The following is a 23,225-nucleotide window of genomic DNA, read 5'->3' on the forward strand; positions in this document are numbered from 1 at the left end:
CTCCTTGACTGTTTGAATACGGGCTCGAGCTCCCGTGTGTTTTGACAGAGAAGACTGCCTTTCAATCCACCGTTGTATTCCCATTCCTCTCTGTGAAGTCAACTTGATCCCAAGTGTTACTGGATCAGAGTTGTTATTCAGCTGATGTTGATTCACGGTTTATCCATAATCAACAACCTTCTGCTTTTACCAATATTCACAAGGATTCCTAAGTGTGTCAGTGTGAGGGGTTATCAAAGCCAGCATTTGCGTCACTTGGAACAGACGAAACCCACAGCAGATTAGCAGTGGAATGCATGATAAAAAAACAAGTGTTTGTGTACTGAAAAACAAATGTTTGTACTGGTGAATGCGCTAGTAAAGTAGTGAGCTCCAAAAGTATTGGGACAGTAACACATTTTCAGTTTTGGCTTTGTACTCCAGCACCTTGGACTTGACATTATGGGAGGTTAAAGTGCATTGGGATAATTCACATGTTTTAAAGTAGTAAAAGGTGAAGTATTTGGTCACATATTCCATTGACCACATCAAGCTTTTGACTCTATATGTGTTGGATGCATATGCTGTTTGTTTCAGATTATTTTGTGCCCAATATAAATGGATGGTAACTAATGTATAGTATGGTGCCACTTGTGTGTCTAACTTTCTCACCTATCATTATTCACGATTCATTCAGGGTTATCCGTAATCATGGTAGCATCCACACTAAATGTAGAACTTTTTAGAAACCTTCTCTTATTTTCAATACAAGTGACTCCAAAATGACACAGTATATTATTAACCATTAATTTCTATTTATTGGGCACAAAATAATCAAAACACAAACTGAAAATGCATCCAACAAGTTTGTAGTGTCACAAGCTTAATGTAATCATTGCGTGCTAGGAATATGGGACCAAATGCTTAACCTTTTACCACTTTAATTTGTTTATTTCACCTTTATTTAACCAGGTAGGCAAGTTGAGAACAAGTTCTCATTTACAATTGAGACCTGGCCAAGATAAAGCAAAGCAGTTCGACACATACAACAACACAGTGTGACACATGGAGTAAAACGAACATACAGTCAATAATACAGTAGCAAAATAAGTCTATATACGATGTGAGCAAATGAGGAGAGATAAGGGAGGTAAAGGCAAAAAAAGGCCATAATGACGAAGTAAGTACAATACAGCAAGTAAAACAATGGAATGGTAGATTTGCAGTGAAAGAATGTGCAAAGTAGAAATAAAAATAATGGGGTGCAAAGGAGCAAAATAAATAAATACAGTAAGGGGTGCTGACAGCTGGTGCTTAAAGCTAGTGATGGACATAAGTGTTTCCAGTTTGAGATTTTTGTAGTTTGATCCAGTCATTGGCAGCAGAGAACTGGAAGGAGAGGCGGCCAAAGGAAGATTTTGGTTTTGGTAGTGACCAGAGAGATATACCTGCTGGAGCGCGTGCTACAGGTGGGTGCTGCTATGGTGACCAGCGAACTGAGATTAAGGGGGACTTTACCAAGCAGGGTCTTGTAGATGACCTAGAGCCAGTGGGTTTGGCGACGAGTATGAAGCGAGGGCCAGCCAGCAAGAGTGTACAGGTCGTAGTGGTGGGTAGTATATGTGGCTTTGGTGACAAAACAGATGGCACTGTGATAGACTGCATCCAATTTATTGAGAAGGGTATTGGAGGAGGCTATTTTGTAAATGACATCGCCGAAGTCGAGGATCGGTAGGATGGTCAGTTTTACAAGGGTATGTTTGGCAGCATGAGTGAAGGATGCTTTGTTGCGAAATAGGAAGCCAATTCTAGATTTCACTTTGGATTGGAGATGTTTGATGCGAGTCTGGAAGGAGAGTTTACAGTCTAACCAGACACCTAGGTATTTGTACACATATTCTAAGTCAGAACCGTCCAGAGTAGTGATGCTGGACGGGCGGGCAGGTGCAGGCAGCGATCGGTTCAAGAGCATGCATTTAGTTTTACTTGTATTAAGAGCAGTTGGAGGCCACAGAAGGAGAGTTGTATGGCATTGAAGCTCGTCTGGAGGGTTGTTAACACAGTGTCCAAAGAAGGGCCAGAAGTATACAGAATGGTGTTGTCTGTGTAGAGGTGGATCAGAGACTCACCAGCAGCAAGAGCGACATCATTGATGTATACAGAGAAGAGAGTCAGCCCAAGAATTGAACCCTGTGGCACCTCCATAGAGACTGCCAGGTCTGGACAACAGGCCCTCCGATTTGACACACTGAACTCTATCAGAGAAGTAGTTGGTGAACCAGGCGAGGCAATCATTTGAGAAACAAAGGTTATCGAGTCTGCCGATGAGGATGTGGTGATTGACAGAGTTGAAAGCCTTGGCAAGGTCAATGAATACGGCTGAACAGTATTGTTTCTTATCGATGGCGGTTAAGATATCGTTTAGGACCTTGAGCGTGGCTGAGGTGCACCCATGACCAGCTCTGAAACCAGATTGCATAGCGGAGAAGATGCGGTAGGATTCGAAATGGTCGGTAATCTTTTTGTCGACTTGGCTTTCAAATACCTTAGAAAGGCAGGGTAGGATAGATATAGGTCTGTAGCAGTTTGGGTCAAGAGTGTCCCCCCCCTTTGAAGAGGGGGATGACCGCAGCTGCTTTCCAATCTTTGGGAATCTCAGACGACACGAAAGAGTTTGAACAGGCTGGTAATAGGGGTTGCAACAATTTTGGCAGATCATTTATGAAGAAAGGGTCCAGATTGTCTAGCCCGGCTGATTTGTAGGGGTCCAGATTTTGCAGCTCTTTCAGAACATCAGCAAACTGGATTTGGGAAAAGGAGAAATGGGGAAGACTTGGTACAGTGCTGTTGACCAGGGTAGGGGTAGCCAGGTGGAAAGCATGGCCAGCTGTAGAAAATTGCTTATTGAAATTCTCAATTATAATGGATTTATCGGTGTTGACAGAGTTTCCTATCCTCAGTGCAGTGGGCAGCTGGGAGGAGGTGTTCTTATTCTCCATGGACTTTAGTGTCCCAGAACTTTTTGGAGTTTGTGTTGTAGGAAGCAAATTTCTGTTTGAAAAAGCTAGCCTTGGCTTTTCAACTGCCTGTGTATATTGGTTTCTAACTTCCCTGAAGTTATCACGGGGGCTGTTCGATGCTAATGCAGAACGGTTAAGGGCAGTCAGGTCTGGAGAGAACCAAGGGCTATACCAGTTCCTGGTTCTAAATCTCTTGAATGGGGCATGCTTATTTAAGATGGTGAGGAAGGCATTTTCTAAAAATAACCAAGCATCCTCTACTGACGGGATGAGGTCAATATCCTTCCAGGATACCCGGGCCAGGTCGATTAGTGTTTCAGGGAGCGTTTGACAGTGATGAGTGGAGGTCGCTTGACCGCGGACCCATTACGGATGCAGGCAATGAGGCAGAGATCCCTGAGATCTTGGTTGAAAACATCAGAGGTGTATTTAGAGGGCAAGTTGGTTAGGATGATATCTATGAGGATGCCCGTTTTTTCGGCTTTGGGGTGGTACCTGGTAGGTTCATTGATAATTTGTGTGAGATTGAGGGCATCGAGCTTAGATTGTAGGATCGCTGGGGTGTTAAGCATGTTCCAGTTTAGGTCACCTAGCAGCACGAGCTCTGAAGATAGATGGGGGGTAATCAGTTCACAGCTGGGGGCAGAGGGTGGTCTATAGTAGGTGGCAACGGTGAGAGACTTGTTTTTAGAGAGTTGGATTTTTAAAAGTTCAAATTGTTTGGGTACAGACCTGGACAGTAGGACAGAACTCTGAAGGCTATCTCTGCAGTAGAGTGCAACACTGCCCTCTTTGGCTGTTCTATCTTGTCTGAAAATGTTGTAGTTAGGGATGGAGATTTCAGTGTTTTTGGTGGTCTTCCTAAGCCAGGATTCAGACACAGCTAGGACATCCGGGTTGGCAGAGTGTGCTAAACCATTGAATAAAACAAACTTAGGGAGGAGGCTTCTAATGTTAACATGCATGAAACCAAGGCTATTACGGTTACAGAAGTCATCAAAAGAGAGCGCCTGGGAAATAGGAGTGGAGCTAGGCACTGCAGGGCCTGGATTCGCCTCTACATCACCAGAGGAGGAGTAGGATAACGGTACGGCTAAAAGCTATGAGAATTGGTAGTCTAGGACGTCCGGAACAGAGAGTAAAAGGAGGTTTCTGGGGGCGATAAAATAGCTTCAAGTTATAATGTACAGACAAAGGTATGGTAGGATGTGAATACAGTGGAGGTAAACCTAGGCATTGAGTGATGATGAAAGAGATATTGTCACTCGAAAAATCATTGAAACTAGGTGATGTCATCGCATGTGTGGGTGGTGGAACTGAAGGGTTGGATAAGGTATAATAGCAGGACTAGAGGCTCTACAGTGAAATAAGCCAATAAACACGAACCAGAACAACAATGGACAAGGCATATTGACATTAAGGAGAGGCATGCTTAGCCGAGTGATCGTAAGGGTCCAGTGAGTAGTGAGGTTGGTTGGGGTCACGGCTATTCAGACAGCTGACCGGGCCATCGGTAGCAAGCTGGCAGAGGATGGAGGTCTGTTTTTAGCCACCTCGTGCATTTCCGCCGTTAAATTAGTGGGGTTCCTTGTGGTAGAGGGGACCAATCCAATTGTCAAAATAGATATAGTTATAGCGACCCAAGAAAATTGTCTGATAGACCTATTCAGATAGCAGCCGGTAAGACAGATAACGATTAGCGGGCCACAGATGGGCGTTCAGGTAACGTCGCGATGGAGGGGCCAGTTCGATAACTCCCTCGGGCAGATAACGTCGGTAGTCCAGTCGTGAAGGGGCTCCGCATCGACAGTAAAACGGGTCCAGATATGTGATTGTGGCCCAGGAGTGGCTGATGGAACTCTTTAGCTGGCTAGCTCCGGAATAATTTATGTTTGCTCTGGGACCGAGTTGTGTTGTACAAAACTGGCAAAAGCATTTAGAGCTAAAGGATAGCTGATGACCACCAACCGTGGTTCGCTGGATACTAACGTTAGCCAGTAAACTGGCTGGCTTCTGGCTAGCTTCTATTGTGGATTTCAGATTTGAGGTGAATAATACTTTTTTTTTAATTGTTGAGGCGGGTTGCAGGAAAGTGTTTTGAAGTTGAGATTCTTAGAAAAAAATATATGAAGATATGTGAAGAAAATATGTAAATATATATACACTGCTCAAAAAAAATAAAGGGAACACTTAAACAACACAATGTAACTCCAAGTCAATCACACTTCTGTGAAATCAAACTGTCCACTTAGGAAGCAACACTGATTGACAATAAATTTCACATGCTGTTGTGCAAATGGAATAGACAACAGGTGGAAATTATAGGCAATTAGCAAGACACCCCCAATAAAGGAGTGGTTCTGCACGTGGTGACCACAGACCACTTCTCAGTTCCTATGCTTCCTGGCTGATGTTTTGGTCACTTTTGAATGCTGGCGGTGCTTTCACTCTAGTGGTAGCATGAGACAGTCTACAACCCACACAAATGGCTCAGGTAGTGCAGCTCATCCAGGATGGCGCATCAATGCGAGCTGTGGCAAAAAGGTTTGCTGTGTCTGTCAGCGTAGTATCCAGAGCATGGAGGCGCTATCAGGAGACAGACCAGTACATCAGGAGATGTGGAGGAGGCCCTGCAAAATGACCTCCAGCAGGCCACAAATGTGCATGTGTCTGCTCAAACGGTCAGAAACAGACTCCATAAGGGCCCGACGTCCACAGGTGGGGGTTGTGCTTACAAGCCCAACAGCGTCCAGGACGTTTTTCATTTGCCAGAGAACACCAAGAGTGGCAAATTCGCCACCGGCGCCCTGTGCTCTTCACAGATGAAAGCAGGTTCACACTGAGCACATGTGACAGACGTGACAGTCTGGAGACGCCGTGGAGAACGTTCTGCTGCCTGCAACATCCTCCAGCATGACCGGTTTGGCGGTGGGTCAGGCATGGTGTGGGGTGGCATTTCTTTGGGGGGCCGCACAGCCCTCCATGTGCTCGTCAGAGGTAGCCTGACTGCCATTAGGTACCGTCCTCAGACCCCTTGTGAGACCATATGCTGGTGCGGCTGGCCCTGGGTTCCTCCTAATGCAAAACAATGCTAGACCTCATGTGGCTGGATTGTGTCAGCAGTTCCTGCAAGAGGAAGGCACTGATGCTATGGACTGGCCCGCCTGTTCCCCAGACCTGAATCCAATTGAGCACATCTGGGACATCATGTCTCGCTCCATCCACCAACCGTTGCACCACAGACTGTCCAGGAGTTGGCGGATGCTTTAGTCCAGGTCTGGGAGGAGATCCCTCAGGAGTCCAATTTGTAAGTCGCTCTGGATAAGAGCGTCTGCTAAATGACTTAAATGTAAATGTAAATGTGAGACCATCCGCCACCTCATCAGGAGCATGCCCAGGCGTCGTAGGGAGGTCATACAGGCACGTGGAGGCCACACACACACTACGGAGCCTCATTTTGACTTGTTTTAAGGACTCCAAATCCAGATCTCCATGGGTTGATACATTTGATTTCCATTAATCATTTTTGTGTTATTTTGTTGTCAGCACATTCAACTATGTAAAGAAAAAAAATATTTACTAAGAATATTTCATTCATTCAGATCTAGGATGTGTTATTTTAGTGTTCCCTTTATTTTTTGGAGCAGTGCATATACACGGGACACGACAAGATGAGGACAAAGGACGTCTAACTGCTATGCCATCTTGGGGAAGAAGAAAAATGCACAATTAATACACAATTTCTCCCAATACTTGTGTCCCCTAACATGGGGGGGGAACTATGTACAAAAAGTACTGTTATTTCAATACACCCTCAAATGAAAGCTGAAAGTCTGCACTTTATCCTCAGTTATTGTATGACTTCATATCCAAAGTGCTGGAGTACAGCCAAAACGACAACAAATGTGTCACTATCCCAATAATTTTGGAACACACACACACACACCCATTCAAAAGTTTGGGGTCACTTAGAAATGTCCTTGTTTTTTAAAAAGAAAAACACTTTTTTGGTCCATTTAAAATAAATTTGATGTTATCAGAAATACAGTGTAGACATTGTTAATGTTGTAAATGACTGTTATAGCTGGAAACGGCAGATTTTTAAAATGGAATATCTACATAGGTGTACAGAGGCCCATTATCAGCAACCATCACTCCTGTGATCCAATGGCATGTTGTGTGAACTAATCCAAGTTTATCATTTTAAAAGGCTAATTGATCATTAGAAAATCCTTTTGCAAATATGTTAGCACAGCTGAAAACTGTTGTCCTGAATAAGAAGCAATAAAACTGGGCTTCTTTAGACTAGTTGAGTATCTGGAGCATCAGCATTTGTGGATTCGATTACAGGCTCAAAATGGCCAGAAACAAGACCTTTCTTCTGAAACTCATCAGCCTATTCTTGGTTTGAGAAATGAAGGCTATTCCATGCGAGAAACTGCCAAGGAACTGAAGAGCTCATATAACGCTGTGTACTACTCCCTTAAAAGAACAGTGTAAACTGGACCTAACCAGAATAGAAAAAGTGGGAGGCCAAGGTGCACAACTGAGCAAGAGGGCAAGTACATTAGAGTATCTAATTTGAGAAACAGACACCTCACAAGTCCTCAACTGGCAGCTTCATTAAATAGTACCCGCAAAACACCAGTCTCAACGTCAAAAGTGAAGAGGCGACTCCAGGATGCTGGCCTTCTAAACAGAGTTCCCCTGTCCAGTGTCTGTGTTCTTTTGCCCATCTTAATCTTTTCTTTTTATTGGCCAGTCTGAGATATGGCTTTTCCCTTGCAACTCTGCCAAGAAGGCCAGCATCCCAGAGTCTCAAGAAATAGGACCTGATGGCTCTCTACTTGGTACTCCGCATAAGGCCCGTAATAGACTAGTGTCTGGACCAGTGGGTGTACTTGTTCATCAAGCTGCTATAGGAGATAGGGGCCTTTCTGACACAGACAAAGCTACTTACTCTTACAGCAATAAGAGATGTGTGCCACTTTCATGTGTGTATTATATTTTCCCTCACAAAGGGTGGGCACTCTTTATGTAGATGATGTAGGACATGCCAATGTTTACTTTTTCCCTCATAGAAAATATCTCATTACATTCAGTTGCCTTACATAGAAAAGCCCTGAGGAGTGTACACATATCAATTGTCAACGCGTTTTACATATGTAGTGTGCAAAAATGTTTGAGGATAACGTAGTCAACCACTCGCCAATAAACCCAACAGCGTCCAGGACTTTGTGAAAAAGTACTGGAAGCAAAACGGTGCAGTATCTAAGGGGGCTTTCACACCCAATTGTTTTGGAGCGGTTTTTCCCGATTCAATTTGTACCGTGGTGCGGTTCGCTGCAGGCGAGAACGCAGTCCAGACCAAACACAGGAAAATAACCAGAGTCGCGCAGTATTAATGGTTGTTTGACTGCGACCATTTGATGAAATCCACGCAGCATCATAACTTTGTATTTCTGAAACATTCTCTGAGTAGCAGCGCATTTATGAGCGCATCCGATGCAGATTAGTGGAGAGGGCTATACTATGGAACACCGTTTGGGTCTTTGCGTGTCAAAAAAAGATACACGTCAAATAATACTATTTGACGTGTCAAATAATACTATTTGACGTGTCAAATAAGCTTGTTGACCAATCAGGACCTGAATATGACTTCACGTCACATACATTTAACGCGTTCATAATTTGTGTACGTAGTTATTACACTATCACTCATATGTCACAATGATTAATCGATACGTATGCTATGATGCTGGTAAAGTTGTCTCGCGCACCTACAGTGCTGGTCATAAAAATAGCTGGCTAGCTCATGGATGCAAACAATGTTCTTCCTCAAAAACATAGCAAAACGACAATCTGTTTCAGTAGCTAGAGTTAGCTAGCTAGCTTGGGGTCATTAAAATAACCCTAATTTATAAGACTGTTCTTATTTGATTAACGGTGGTCAGGCCCATCTATGTGAAGCTAGCCACAATAGTGGACTTTGCGATTAGCCTTCAAAATAAAAGTGTAATTGACAGTGATGCAAATTAATACAAATAGTAGAATTATGACATAATTTAATAGATCATGTTTAACGAGGTTGAAATGTTAGATTGTCTTTTGTTCATTTCATATGTTTAATTCACACTGGATTTAGGATATAATTGCAATTTAGAATTGCATTAGGGGCATACTTATTTCACTGTACAGCATAAAAATAAAAATATATATAACCTTTATTTAACTAGGCAAGTGAGGATGGCCTAGGAACAGTGGGTTAACTGCCTTGTTCAGGGGCAGAACGACAGATTTTTTACCTTTGTAGCTTAGGGAATCGGTTACTGGCCCAACACTGTAACCACTAGGCTTACCTATGGACTGTGGATCAATGACATGGAGTATCAGTCTACTCAGTGACACCCAGAGAACATTACTGTCGTTGCTCTTATTGTGGGATTCTGAAAGAACTGTGAATTGAGCTACATTTATTGTCAACCTGTGTGTATTGAACACTATTCCAGAGGAAAAACAAGTCTGATAACTCTTGAGGACATTGGGAAAAAATATATTGGGTATTGAGTAGACTGATACCCCATTTCATTGATCCCCACTCCTTGGGTAAAGCTGTACAGTGCAATATGAATGTCAATACACACTATAGGCTGACTGGGGAGGTGATTTCAGTCACAGTCCCACGATAAGAGCTACAATGCTAATATTTGTGTAAACTCTTCACAGTTGTGTACTGTGGGTGTCACCAAGTAGACTGGTATCCCATTTCATTGCTTCCCATTCCAACCTTGTTTGACATTATATAGTCTAAATAAGGCAGGATTCCACCAATTGTAACCTTCTGTATCACTTTCAAAAAGGCAAACCGCAAATTCCACTAGTGTGCCTAATCGTTATTGTGGCTAGCTTCACAACACAACCCGGTCTGGTCTAGCATCATGAAGCTAGCTGGCTGCTTATAGCGTTAGCTTTAGGCAACAGGGTTTAGTAGCTGGCTAGCTATTTCTTTTCGTGAACTGAAGAATACCAGAAGTTGCGGTCCAACAGAACATTCTGCAATTAAACTGTGTTATTTGATGTAACAAATACTCAAACTCTGATTCGAACTGTAGATCAAAACTGTGTGAAAACACCCTTATTGGCAAGTAGCTCAAAGGGGATTGGCTACGGCCCATGTTCCTTTGTTTGTTTAGTTAGATCCCTTGTAAGTCACTTGTCAGGACTTTCACTTGTGTCTTTCAGCAGCCCCAAATACCCCAGCTACATGCTGTTGTATTTTGAATCATTTCTAATCAGCCTGGTCATTCTTTTGTGGGTATGTGGCTCTCTGTAGGGACGTGTGGGTTCAGGCTACCGGACCTTAGACAGCAGTGATCGGAAGTTCTCCAACTCTCTGATGCTGGTTGAAATCCTGAAAAACAAAATGTAAACCTTTTATTTACACAATGAAGTACCTGTGTGAAATGGGTTTGAGTAGAGTTAAGAGTGGTTGAAAGTTAAAAGAAGTGGGGGTCATATAGATTTCATGTTGATTTGAACTGGCATGTCTTTTCTAGTATATCTAATTCTATGCCAGGAACTAGTGTACCTTCCAAAGGCATTGAGGAGAGACACTATCTCTTGGCGACTGAGCTGGAAAGTGAGCCGGGCGCTGCTGGATTTGGGCAGAGCCTCGATCTGTCGCTCGGAAAACAAGATCTTCAGGGCTGTGCCTAACCCCTGAGTCTGCATGGAGTGAGAGTGTATACTTATATTATTCATAACAACCTAAGTTACCTCAATCCCTCTACATTGGTCAAGGTGTCTACAATACAATATTACCTCACTAACTAAAGTAGATCTTTGTATCACCAAAATAAAATGTCTGAGCAGTCAAATATCACACACACAAAGAGTTAAGAGGACTCTCCTGTTCACTCGCCTGTAGTTTGCCCCAGAGCCTGCACTTAAAGCAGCCAACACAGTCCATGATCCTGGAGATGTTGCGGAAGGTCAGCCTGAAATCCTCCTGATGTCAATGAAAAGAAAGAGAAATTACAACAGAAAGAGAAGCACAGATAGTGGTTTAGTAGTTCAACACATGACTACATAACGCCCATAGAGTTCAATGTTTTCTAAGAGTACTATACTGTAGGCCTATAGCATACTTACCTTGAGATTGGTAGCTTCCTCCTTATTCCCAGCAAACAGAGACGTCTCGTCAAAGTGCAAAGGGAAAGACCTGAGGGTTGTTAAAGAGTTTTTCACTGTGATGATACAACACAAGCAGGTACCTTTTAGAGTACATCAGCTTGGCATATATATAGCTTTTATGCAGCACTTTGAAATATCAGCTGATGTAAGACGGGCTATATAAATATGTTTGATTTGATGTAATATGCATATACATTATTTATGAAGCATATATGGAGTGCTTATGAAGACTGCATGAATATAGTACATTTATCATCAACTAGATTCAGCTGCGTTTCATTTCAAACCTTGCTTACATTTGTATATGATCATGTGTCTCGATTATGCGTGAGAACACTTGGGAACAGATTTCTTGAATGAAAATCACTTGAAACTGATTTCCTGTTGTTTTTAAAGTCTTACGTCCAACAAAAATGTTACAAAAATGTTAGTCTTTCCTCAGAAAACTTGGGGGGCCAAAAAAAACACCCGTAGGCAAAATTCGGTCCACCAGATGGTGAACCCTGCTACAGTATGACTTTGTTTGTTTAACATGGTGTATCAATATACTGTTAATTCATCTGGACCGTGACCAAATACATATTTATACATTCTGTTTAGTGTTTAACATAATTGTATTGACCCAGTAATTCTTCGGCTGCAGTACACTCACTTGGCCACCTGGAGGAGCTCTAGGAGCACGCGTTTGTGTTGTCGGTCCTGGGTGGGTTGGCCAGTGTACAGCTGGAAGGAGGGGCGCTGGAGAAGAGGCAGAACTTTGGCCAGGGCACGCAGCTCGATCAGGTAGAGGAAGTAGAGGTTGCGCAGCCTCTTTGGGCCCTCGCCGTTGGTCAGTTGGGCATCGAAACGTTGTTGGAACTCAGAGACATTGTGACCCCACTTCTTCTGGAACCAGTTGTCTGAGAGGGAGGAGGAAGGAGGTGAGACCTTGGCCCTGTCCAGAAACAACCACTGGCCCATACCCCCTGGACACTCGTAGAGATCTGAGAGGATTTGATTTAATGAGTATATTGCCACCTTGCTCTCTGACAGGCTTGCTTACATCTTGTCCAATCCTCTCAGATCTATCTGTCTAGGGGAAGGGGGTTGGGGCTAGCAGATGTTTCTGTGCAGGTTCTTTGATACACCCCTCATCAATGGACATATTTTAATACATATTCCCATTGCAGATATAAAGAGGTGAAAAGTAAATATGGTATAGGCATAACAGTTAATCTGGGCAACATGCAGCTCCATCGAACATCTTTGGGATGAATTGGAACACCGACTGCGAGCCAGGCTTAAATCGCCCAACCTCACTAATGCTCTTGTGGCTGTGGAAGCAAGTCCCAGCAGCAATGTTCCAACATCTAGTGGAAAGTCTTCCAAGACGAGTAGAGGCTGTTATAGCAGCAAAGGGGGGGCAACTCCATATTAATGCCCATGATTTTGTAATGAGATTCTCAACAAGCAGGTGTCCACATACTTTTGGTCATGTAGTGTACCAACCAGCTTCCTCTGTGTGTGTGAGAGAGTGAGAGAGAGAGAGAGACAGACTCACCATCTAGGAGGTACCGGGCACTCAGGTGTATGTTGATGCTAGAATGGAGCCCAGAGACGAGCCTAAAGAAAGCCCTCTTTTCCACACACTGGCCTGGGAGGATATCGGGGATGATAGACAACTGAGGCTCATTGGTCAGTCAACCTAGCAACATGTGCTGGCTCCAATATTTTATTTTCTCATTGTCCTTTTCTAGCACGGTAACCAAGACAGCTCGGCACAGAACAATAGTGTGAAAGGGGTAAATATGTATCAGAAATTGTGCTTCAAGATATTCATAGGACAATGAGTGGATGTCATTGATTTACATTTTAGTAATTTAGCAGACACTCTTATCCAGAGTAATTAGCGTTAAGTGCCTTGATCAGGGGCACATTGGCAGATTTTTTACCTTGTCAGCTCTGGGATTTGAACCTCTCTAACTGCTAGGCTACCTGGTCAATCTTACAAGTGTTTTACTGCTTACCATCCAGCCAACTGTAAAATGTCTTCCCTGCAAAGACATGAGATTATTAATTTTATGGGATACTCATTGAGCTCAACGAACAAACATTCCATGGTCCAAAAAAACTATAATTGTAAACATGATCCTTACCATCAGTTCCTGTGGGTGGAAAGAAACAAAAGATTTTTTATTTGCAACTTGCAATACAAAATACAGTGCCTTGCGAAAGTATTCGGCCCCCTTGAACTTTGCGACCTTTTGCCACATTTCAGGCTTCAAACATAAAGATTTTTTTGTGAAGAATCAACAACAAGTGGGACACAATCATGAAGTGGAATGACATTTATTGGATATTTCAAACTTTTTTAACAAATCAAAAACTGAAAAATTGGGCGTGCAAAATTATTCAGCCCCTTTACTTTCAGTGCAGCAAACTCTCTCCAGAAGTTCAGTGAGGATCTCTGAATGATCCAATGTTGACCTAAATGACTAATGATGACAAATACAATCCACCTGTGTGTAATCAAGTCTCCGTATCAATGCACCTGCACTGTGATAGTCTCAGAGGTCCGTTAAAAGCGCAGAGAGCATCATGAAGAACAAGGAACACACCAGGCAGGTCCGAGATACTGTTGTGAAGATTTCCCAAGCTTTAAACATCCCAAGGAGCACTGTGCAAGCGATAATATTGAAATGGAAGGAGTATCAGACCACTGCAAATCTACCAAGACCTGGCCGTCCCTCTAAACTTTCAGCTCATACAAGGAGAAGACTGATCAGAGATGCAGCCAAGAGGCCCATGATCACTCTGGATGAACTTCAGAGATCTACAGCTGAGGTGGGACACTCTGTCCATAGGACAAAAATCAGTCGTATATTGCACAAATCTGGCCTTTATGTAAGTGGCAAGAAGAAAACTATTTCTTAAAGATATCCATAAAAAGTGTTGTTTAAAGTTTGCCACAAGCCACCTGGGAGACACACCAAACATGTGGAAGAAGGTGCTCTGGTCAGATTAAACCAAAATTGAACTTTTTGGCAACAATGCAAAACGTTATGTTTAGCGTTATAGCAACACAGCTCATCACCCTGAACACACCATCCCCACTGTCAAACATGGTGGTGGCAGCATCATGGTTTGGGCCTGCTTTTCTTCAGCAGGGACAGGGAAGATGGTTAAAATTGATGGGAAGACGGATGGAGCCAAATACAGGACCATTCTGGAAGAAAACCTGATGTAGTCTGCAAAAGACCTGAGACTGGGACGGAGATTTGTCTTCCAACAAGACAATGATCCAAAACATAAAGCAAAATCTACAATGGAATGGTTCACAAATAAACATATCCAGGTGTTAGAATGGCCAAGTCAAAGTCCAGACCTGAATCCAATCGAGAATCTGTGGAAAGAACTGAAAACTGCTGTTCACAAATGCTCTCCATCCAACCTCACTGAGCTCGAGCTGTTTTGCAAGGAGGAATGGGAAAAAAATTCAGTTTCTCGATGTGCAAAACTGATAGAGACATACCCCAAGCAACTTACAGCTGTAATCGCAGCAAAAGGTGGCGCTACAAAGTATTAAATTAAGGGGGCTGAATAATTTTGCATGCCCAATATTTCAGTTTTTGATTTGTTAAAAAAGTTTGAAATATCCAATAAATGTCGTTCCACTTCATGATTGTGTCCCACTTGTTGTTGATTCTTCACAAAAAAATACAGTTTTATATCTTTATGTTTGAAGCCTGAAATGTGGCAAAAGGTCACAAAGTTCATTGGGGCCGAATACTTTCACAAGGCACTGTATATACTGTATATTCTTGACACTTAGATCAATTTGAATTTATTCTTTAAAGCTAATTATTGCATTTGAAGATTATGGAATTACTACAGTGGGTAAATCAGGTGGACTTACCACTGTAAGATGCCATAGGATTTAGTGGTCGCTTCACAGTGTATGGTCTGAGGAAAATTATATTGTAGCCTACTGTTAATATCCAAAATCTAAATTGCAATGCCATTTCATTGTTTAAGTGGCAACTGATTCACATCCAAGGGAAGCATTTATGAACATTTATAAGCATTATAACTCATAAGCATGTATGACATGCATAAAGCATTTATAATGACTTATTCATGAAAGTTATTATAAAGTTTAACCAAGTCTTACTTGAAGCAGTTCTCCTCATAGATGCTGTTCCAGATTTGCCAGGCCTCGGGCCCCTTGTATCCAGTGAAGCGCTCTGGATTTAGCAGTAGATCCACATACTGGGAATCAGGAGACTCCTCATCTTAGAATAAACAGCGTATGAATGAACCTTCATAAAGAGGATGAGTCTGTTGCATCTATTCTACCATACTGCAGCCTACTACAGGATACTGTAGCCTACAGCACAAGAGGATGCTCAGAGGATGGAAGATTTAACATCCCTCTTGAATGAAAGGCTGTTGCCTCAGGCACAAATAATGTTAAGTCTAGCTGTCCTTCACAGATATTTGGACGAGTTTAACATTCAAAATATTTAAATTTGACAAAATCCTTCACTGAGAAGAGAACATGGTTGGCTTACTTACCATCAATCACACAGAATCGCTCTGCCTCGTCATCATGCTTGTTCCATTCCAGAAGGGCTTGTCTGGTCTCCTTACTGCACAGAGAAACAACCACAGGGATGTCAAGTTATTGATCCAACACAAGAGATGGAAGTAGTATCAGGCCCGGTCCTGGCCGTTCTGCCGCCCTAGAAGAGACAAAACAAATAGCTGCTTTCTGCAAAACTACAATAGTCCCAACAAGCAAAATACGTATTGTCCAGATGTTGAAATCAGGTTCCGTTTTGGTTCTGAATGACAGTTGAAAAGATGATTGGGTCAGATATGGTCCAGAATCTATGTTAAAACGATGTCGGTCTGTGCTTACTGGGGTGTAGCCTACAGCGTTGGCCCGCAATATAATTGTATGAATGCCCATCCATGTGGTAGAACTACCATTTGTAACAGGCAGTTGCATTGACTTACTTTGTCCTGATTACTGTGACTAATCACAATAACTATTTAAGCTCTGAATATCAGCTACCCAACTTTATCAGGAGTTATCCTGAGCGTATTTGCATTGAGAATCAATGTGTTTACACAGCGGGAAATGCAGAAGTTGATTATTTTTCGCTCATCAAAAATGTGCAGATACAAACTTGAAACCCACTGGTCATGACAATTTGCCCACAGGATGAAACTCCTGGACAGCAGTTGTAGTAAGTAGCCTGATTATCCATTCCATATTGTCAACAGCAACCCTGGTTGATTACTCCTGGCTAGCGTTTCCACCCACGTAGCTTGAAGCTAGCCCGGCCAGAGCTCCTAGCATACTCCTGGGCTTCTATACCCGGATCCACGACCGGTCTATCGATGTCACCGCATGAAGAGGAATAAACAGACTCACCCCATTGCAACGTCCTCCAAAGGCTAACTCACTAGGCTAACTCACTAGCCCTCGCATCTCCTTGCTTGCTAACTCGGCAGGCTAACTGCTAGCTTGTTTAGCTTGTTTAGCCCAGAACACACCCAAGAACCTCCAGAAGCTAACCAGCTAGCTACAAGCTATTTACCTACCAGCTAGCTAGCTACAAGCTATTTAGCTACCAGCTACTTAGTCATTGTTAGTTTTCTTAACCTGGATAACACTCGCCAGCCCAGCCCCATCCACCGCTGCCCCTGGACTCTGATCACTTGGCTACATAGCTGATGCACGCTGGACTGTCCATTAATCACGGTACTCCATTCTGCTTGTTTGTTTTATCTGTCGGCCCCGTTGCCTAGTCAATGCCATTTTACCTGCTGTTGTTATGCTAGCCGATTAGCTGTTGTCTCACCCACTGTTTTAGCTAGCTTTCCCAATTCAACACCTGTGATTACTGTATGCCTCGCTGTATGTCTCTCTCAAATGTCAATATGCCTTGTATACTGTTGCTCAGGTTAGTTATCATTGTTTTAGTTCACTATGGAGCCCCTAGTCCCACTCCTCATACCCCTGATACCTCCTTTGTCCCTCCTCCAACATATGCGGTGACCTCACCCATTACAACCAGCATGTCCAGAGATAAAACCTCTCTCATCATCACCCAGTGCCTGGGCTTACCTCCGCCATACCCGCACCCCACCATACCCCTGTCTGCGCATTATGCCCTGAATATATTCTACCATGCCCAGAAACCTGCTCCTCTAATTCTCTGTCCCCAACGCTCTAGGCGACCAGTTTTGATAGCCCTTAGCCGCACCCTCATACTACTCCTTCTCTGTTCCGCGGGTGATGTGGAGGTAAAGCCTGGCCCTGCATGTCCCCAGGCACCCTCATTTGTTGACTTCTGTGATCGAAAAAGCCTTGGTTTCATGCATGTCAACATCAGAAGCCTCCTCCCTAAGTTTGTTTTACTCACTGCTTTAGCACACTCTGCTAACCCTGATGTCCTTGCCGTGTCTGAATCCTGGCTCAGGAAGGCCACCAAAAATTCAGAGATTTCCATACCCAACTATAACATCTTCCGTCAAGATAGAACTGCTAAAGGGGGAGGAGTTGCAGTCTACTGCAGAGATAGCCTGCAAAGTAATGTCATACTTTCCAGGTCCATACCCACACAGTTCGAACTACTAATTCTGAAAATTACTCTCTCCAGAAATAAGTCTCTCACTGTTGCCGCCTGCTACCGACCCCCCTCAGCTCCCATCTAGCTTCAGAGTTTGTTCTGCTAGGTGACCTAAACTGGGATATGCTTAACACCCCGGCAGTCCTACAATCTAAGCTAGATGCCCTCAATCTCACACAAATCATCAAAGAACCCACCAGGTACAACCCTAACTCTGTAAGCAAGGGCACCCTCATAGACGTCATCCTGACCAACTGGCCCTCCAAATACACCTCCGCTGTCTTCAACCAGGATCTCAGCGACCACTGCCTCATTGCCTGTATCCTCTACGGTGCCGCAGTCAAACGACCACCCTCTCATCACTGTCAAACGCTCCCTAAAACACTTCTGTGAGCAGGCCTTTCTAATCGACCTGGCCCGGGTATCCTGACCTCATCCCGTCAGTTGAGGATGCCTGGTCATTCTTTAAGAGTAACTTCCTCACCATTTTAGATAAGCATGCTCCGTTCAAAAAAATGCAGAACTAAGAACAGATACAGCCCTTGGTTCACTCCAGACCTGACTGCCCTCGACCAGCACAAAAACATCCTATGGCGGACTGCAATAGCATCGAACAGTCCCCGCGATATGCAACTGTTCAGGGAAGTCAGGAACCAATACACGCAGTCAGTCAGGAAAGCTAAGGCCAGCTTCTTCAGGCAGAAGTTTGCATCCTGTAGCTCCAACTCCAAAAAGTTCTGGGACACTGTGAAGTCCATGGAGAACAAGAGCACCTCCTCCCAGCTGCCCACTGCACTGAGGCTAGGGAACACGGTCACCACCGACAAATCCATGATTATCGAAAACTTTAACAAGCATTTCTCAACGGCTGGCCATGCCTTCCGCCTGGCTACTCCTACCTCGGCCAACAGCCCCGGCCCCCCCGCAGCTCCTCGCCCAAGCCTCTCCAGGTTCTCCTTTACCCAAATCCAGATAGCAGATGTTCTGAAAGAGCTGCAAAACCTGGACCCGTATAAATCAGCTGGGCTTGACAATCTGGACCCTCTATTTCTGAAACTATCCGCCGCCATTGTCGCAACCCCTATTACCAGCCTGTTCAACCTCTCTTTCATATCGTCTGAGATCCCCAAGGACTGGAAAGCTGCCGCAGTCATCCCCCTCTTCAAAGGGGGTGACACCCTGGACCCAAACTGTTACAGACCTATATCCATCCTGCCCTGCCTATCTAAGGTCTTCGAAAGCCAAGTCAACAAACAGGTGACTGACCATCTCGAATCCCACCGTACCTTCTCCGCTATGCAATCCGGTTTCCGAGCCGGTCACGGGTGCACCTCAGCCACACTCAAGGTACTAAACGACATCATAACCGCCATCGATAAAAGACAGTACTGTGCAGCCGTCTTCATCGACCTGGCCAAGGCTTTCGACTCTGTCAATCACCATATTCTTATCGGCAGACTCAGTAGCCTCGGGTTTTCAGATGACTGCCTTGCCTGGTTCACCAATTACTTTGCAGACAGAGTTCAGTGTGTCAAATCGGAGGGCATGTTGTCCGGTCCTCTGGCAGTCTCTATGGGGGTGCCACAGGGTTCAATTCTCGGGCCGACTCTTTTCTCTGTATATATCAATGATGTTTCTCTTGCTGCGGGCGATTCCCTGATCCACCTCTACGCAGACGACACCATTCTGTATACTTCCGGCCCGTCCTTGGACACTGTGCTATCTAACCTCCAATCGAGCTTCAATGCCATACAACACTCCTTCCGTGGCCTCCAACTGCTCTTAAACGCTAGTAAAACCAAATGCATGCTTTTCAACCGATCGCTGCCTGCACCCGCATGCCCGACTAGCATCACCACACTAGATGGCTCCGACCTTGAATATGTGGACACCTATAAGTACCTAGGTGTCTGGCTAGACTGCAAACTCTCCTTCCAGACCCATATCAAACATCTCCAATCGAAAATCAAATCAAGAATCGGCTTTCTATTCCGCAACAAAGCCTCCTTCACTCACGCTGCCAACTTACCCTAGTAAAACTGACTATCCTACCGATCCTCGACGTCATCTACAAAATTGCTTCCAACACTCTACTCAGCAAACTGGATGCAGTTTATCACAGTGCCATCAGTTTTGTCACTAAAGCACCTTATACTACCCACCACTGCGACTTGTATGCTCTAGTCGGCTGGCCCTCGCTACATATTCATCGCCAGACCCACTGGCTTCAGGTCATCTACAAGGCCATGCTAGGCAAAGCTCCGCCTTATCTCAGCTCACTGGTCACGATGGCAACACCCATCCGTAGCATGCGCTCCAGCAGGTGTATCTCATTGATCATCCCTAAAGCCAACACCTCATTCGGCCGCCTTTCGTTCCAGTACTCTGCTGCCTGTGACTGGAACGAATTGCAAAAATCGCTGAAGTTGGAGACTTATATCTCCCTCACCAACTTCAAACATCAGCTAGCTGAGCAGCTAACCGATCGCTGCAGCTGTACATAATCTATTGGTAAATAGCACACCCATTTTCACCTACCTCATCCCCACAGTTTTTATTTATTTACTTTTCTGCTCTTTTGCACACCAATATCTCTACCTGTACATGATCATCTGATCATTTATCACTCCAGTGTTAATCTGCAATATTGTAATTATTTGCCTACCTCCTCATGCCTTTTGCACACATTGTATATAGACTCCCCTTTTTTTCTCTGTGTTATTGACTTGTTAATTGTTTACTCCATGTGTAACTCTGTGTTGTCTGTTCACACTGCTATGCTTTATCTTGGCCAGGTCGCAGTTGCAAATGAGAACCTGTTCTCAACTAGCCTACCTGGTTAAATAAAGGTGAAATAAAAATAAAAAATATTTTTTTTTTTTACTTTGACCTGGTTTTAAAATATGTTGATTGTTAACATGTCAGCGCATTATTATTATTTCTTTGGTTGTATTTGACCCACTTTTCACCCCAATTTTGTAATATCCAATTGCAATCCAATTACGATTTTGTCTCATAGCTGCAACTCCCTAATGGTCTGGAGAGACTAAGTTCGAGTCATGCGTCCTCCGAAACATGACCGCCAAACAGCGCTTCTTAACACCCGCCGGCTTAACCAGGAAGCCAGCTGCACCAATGTGCCGGAGGAAACACCGTTCAACTGATGACCGGAGGTCAGCCTGCAGGCGCCCGGCCCGCCACAAGGAGCTGCTAGAGCGCGATAAGGCAAGTAAAACCCCCTGGCCAAACCCTCCCCCAACCCAGACAACTCTGAGCCAATTGTGTGGTGCCCTAAGGGACTTCCGGTCACGGCCGGTTGTGACACATCCTGGGATCGAACCCAGGTCTGTATTGATGGCTCAAGCACTGCAATGCAGTGCCTTAGACCGCTGCATCACTCATAAGGCCCAGCGCATTTTTTATTTGAAGAGCTCCATTTAAGTTAGGCTATTTGAACGAGAAACCTGATGCATGATGTAAAAAGTGTCCGTTTATTCATATTATCATACATTTTATCTCCAAGTCTGTAGGCTACAGAAAAGATCACATAGGACAGATTATATCTGCTACATGTTTTATGTTCGATTGTGTTTTTGATGAAAAAGGTAGAGTGCCGCAGCGATTAGTCTGTCCAACAGCACCCTGGAGTGGCACGCTGGGAATGGACAAGCAAAATATTAAGCGCCCCTGCCTTTGACAAAGTTGGCACTGTTTATCACAGAGCGTCATCAGTGCTCACCTTGAAAGCCCATATGCTTTTTGAGAGAAATTGTCATTGTTTTTGGGAAGAATTATGTGAGGTTTTATTTGTTGTTGGAGGTGCGTCTTGGTCAGTTGTGCTCAGAAAATGCCACCCTCGTCAATCTGCCGCCATGGGCGGCCGCCTATTCCTGCCTAATGCTACATCAGACTTGTCATAGAACTCGTACCTTACCTGAGGGAGCTGTCCACTGCTCCAAGCGTCTCAGCCTTCTCACACTCCTGGTTGTTTGCTTCAGCCGAGTACTACACGCATACACACACAAACATAGTTCAACTGTTTTAGCACATTTACAGTTGAAGTCCGAAGTTAACATACATTTAAACTCAGTTTTTCACAATTCCTGACATTTAATCCTAGTAAAAAATCCCTGTCTTAGATCAGTTAGGATCACCACTTTATTTTAAGAAAGTGAAATGTCAGAATAATAGTAGAGAGAATTACTTATTCCAGCATTTATTGATTTCATCATATTCCCAGTGGGTCAAAAGTTTACATACACTCAATTAGTATTTGGTAGCATTGCCTTCAAATTGTTTAACTTGGGTCAAATGTTTTGGGTAGTCTTCCCACAATAAGTTGGGTGATGTTTGGCCCATTCCACCTGACAGAGCTGGTGTAACTGAGTCCGATTTGTAGGACTCCTTGCTCGCACACGCTTTTTCAGTTCTGCCCACAAATCTTCTATAGGATTGAGGTCAGGGCTTTGTGATGGCCACTCCAATACCTTGACTTTGTTGTCCTTAAGCCATTTTGCCACAACTTTGGAAGTATGCTTGGGGTCATTGTCTATTTGGAAGACCCATTTGCAACCAAGCTTTAACTTTAACTGATGTCTTGTGATAATGCTTCAATATATCCACATAATTTTCGTTCCTCATGAAGCCATCTATTTTGTGAAGTGCATCAGTCCCTCCTGCAGCAAATCACCCCCACAACATGATGCTGCCACCCCTATTCTTTACGGTTGGGATTGTGTTCTTCAGTTTGCAAGCCTCCCCCTTTTTCCTCTAAACAGTTATATTTTTGTTTCATCAGACCAGATGACATTTCTCCAAAAAGTACGATCTTTGTCCCCATGTGCAGTTGAAAACCGTAGTCTGGCTTTTTTATGGTGGTTTTGGAGCAGTGGCCTCTTCCTTGCTGAGCGACCTTTCAGGTTATGTCGATATAGGACTCGTTTTACTGTGGATATACTGCAGATACTTTGTACCGGTTTCCTCCAGCATCTTCACAAGGTCCTTTGCTGTTGTTCTGGGATTGATTTGCACTTTTCGCACCAAAGTACGTTCATCTCTAGAAAGACAGAACGCGTCTCCTTCCTGAGCAGAGTGACGGCTGCGTGGTCCCATGGTGTTTATACTTGTGTACGTACTATTGTATGTACAGATGAACGCGGTACCTTCAGGCGTTTGGAAATTGCTCCCAAGGATGAACCAGACTTGTGGAGGTCTACAATTTATTTTTTCTGAGGTCTTGGCTGATTTCTTTTGATTTACCCATGATGTCATGCAAAGAAGCACTGAGTTTGAATGTTGGTCTTGAAATACATCCACAGGTACACCTCCAATTGACTCAAATTATGTCAATTAGCCTATCAAAAGCTTCTAAAGCCATGACATAATTTTCTGGAATTTTCCAAGCTGTTTAAAG

At 43.9% G+C, this 23,225-nt stretch overlaps 1 protein-coding gene across 3 annotated transcripts in view; it reads right to left on the minus strand.

Annotated features, from left to right (window-relative positions):
* The window catches only part of ero1a (endoplasmic reticulum oxidoreductase 1 alpha), a 46,602-nt gene that overhangs the window by 11,514 nt on the left and 11,863 nt on the right, over nt 1–23,225 (minus strand). For 2 of the 3 annotated variants that reach the window (XM_046366367.1, XM_046366368.1), the window contains exons 5-16: nt 21,747–21,817; nt 15,747–15,820; nt 15,343–15,463; nt 15,088–15,134; nt 13,328–13,336; nt 13,199–13,225; nt 12,733–12,825; nt 11,845–12,091; nt 11,151–11,220; nt 10,921–11,007; nt 10,588–10,724; nt 10,359–10,410 (exon numbers count right to left, since the gene is read on the minus strand). In XM_046366367.1, the coding sequence (XP_046222323.1) occupies nt 10,359–10,410; nt 10,588–10,724; nt 10,921–11,007; nt 11,151–11,220; nt 11,845–12,091; nt 12,733–12,825; nt 13,199–13,225; nt 13,328–13,336; nt 15,088–15,134; nt 15,343–15,463; nt 15,747–15,820; nt 21,747–21,817 (1,035 nt within the window). Of the gene's footprint in view, nt 1–8,044; nt 10,411–10,587; nt 10,725–10,920; nt 11,008–11,150; nt 11,221–11,844; nt 12,092–12,732; nt 12,826–13,198; nt 13,226–13,327; nt 13,337–15,087; nt 15,135–15,342; nt 15,464–15,746; nt 15,821–21,746; nt 21,818–23,225 lie in introns of those variants that run through there. The other variant, XM_046366369.1, reaches the window with a different exon arrangement.

The sequence above is a fragment of the Oncorhynchus gorbuscha genome, linkage group LG10 (genome assembly GCF_021184085.1).
Source record: "Oncorhynchus gorbuscha isolate QuinsamMale2020 ecotype Even-year linkage group LG10, OgorEven_v1.0, whole genome shotgun sequence".
NCBI lineage: Eukaryota > Metazoa > Chordata > Actinopteri > Salmoniformes > Salmonidae > Oncorhynchus > Oncorhynchus gorbuscha.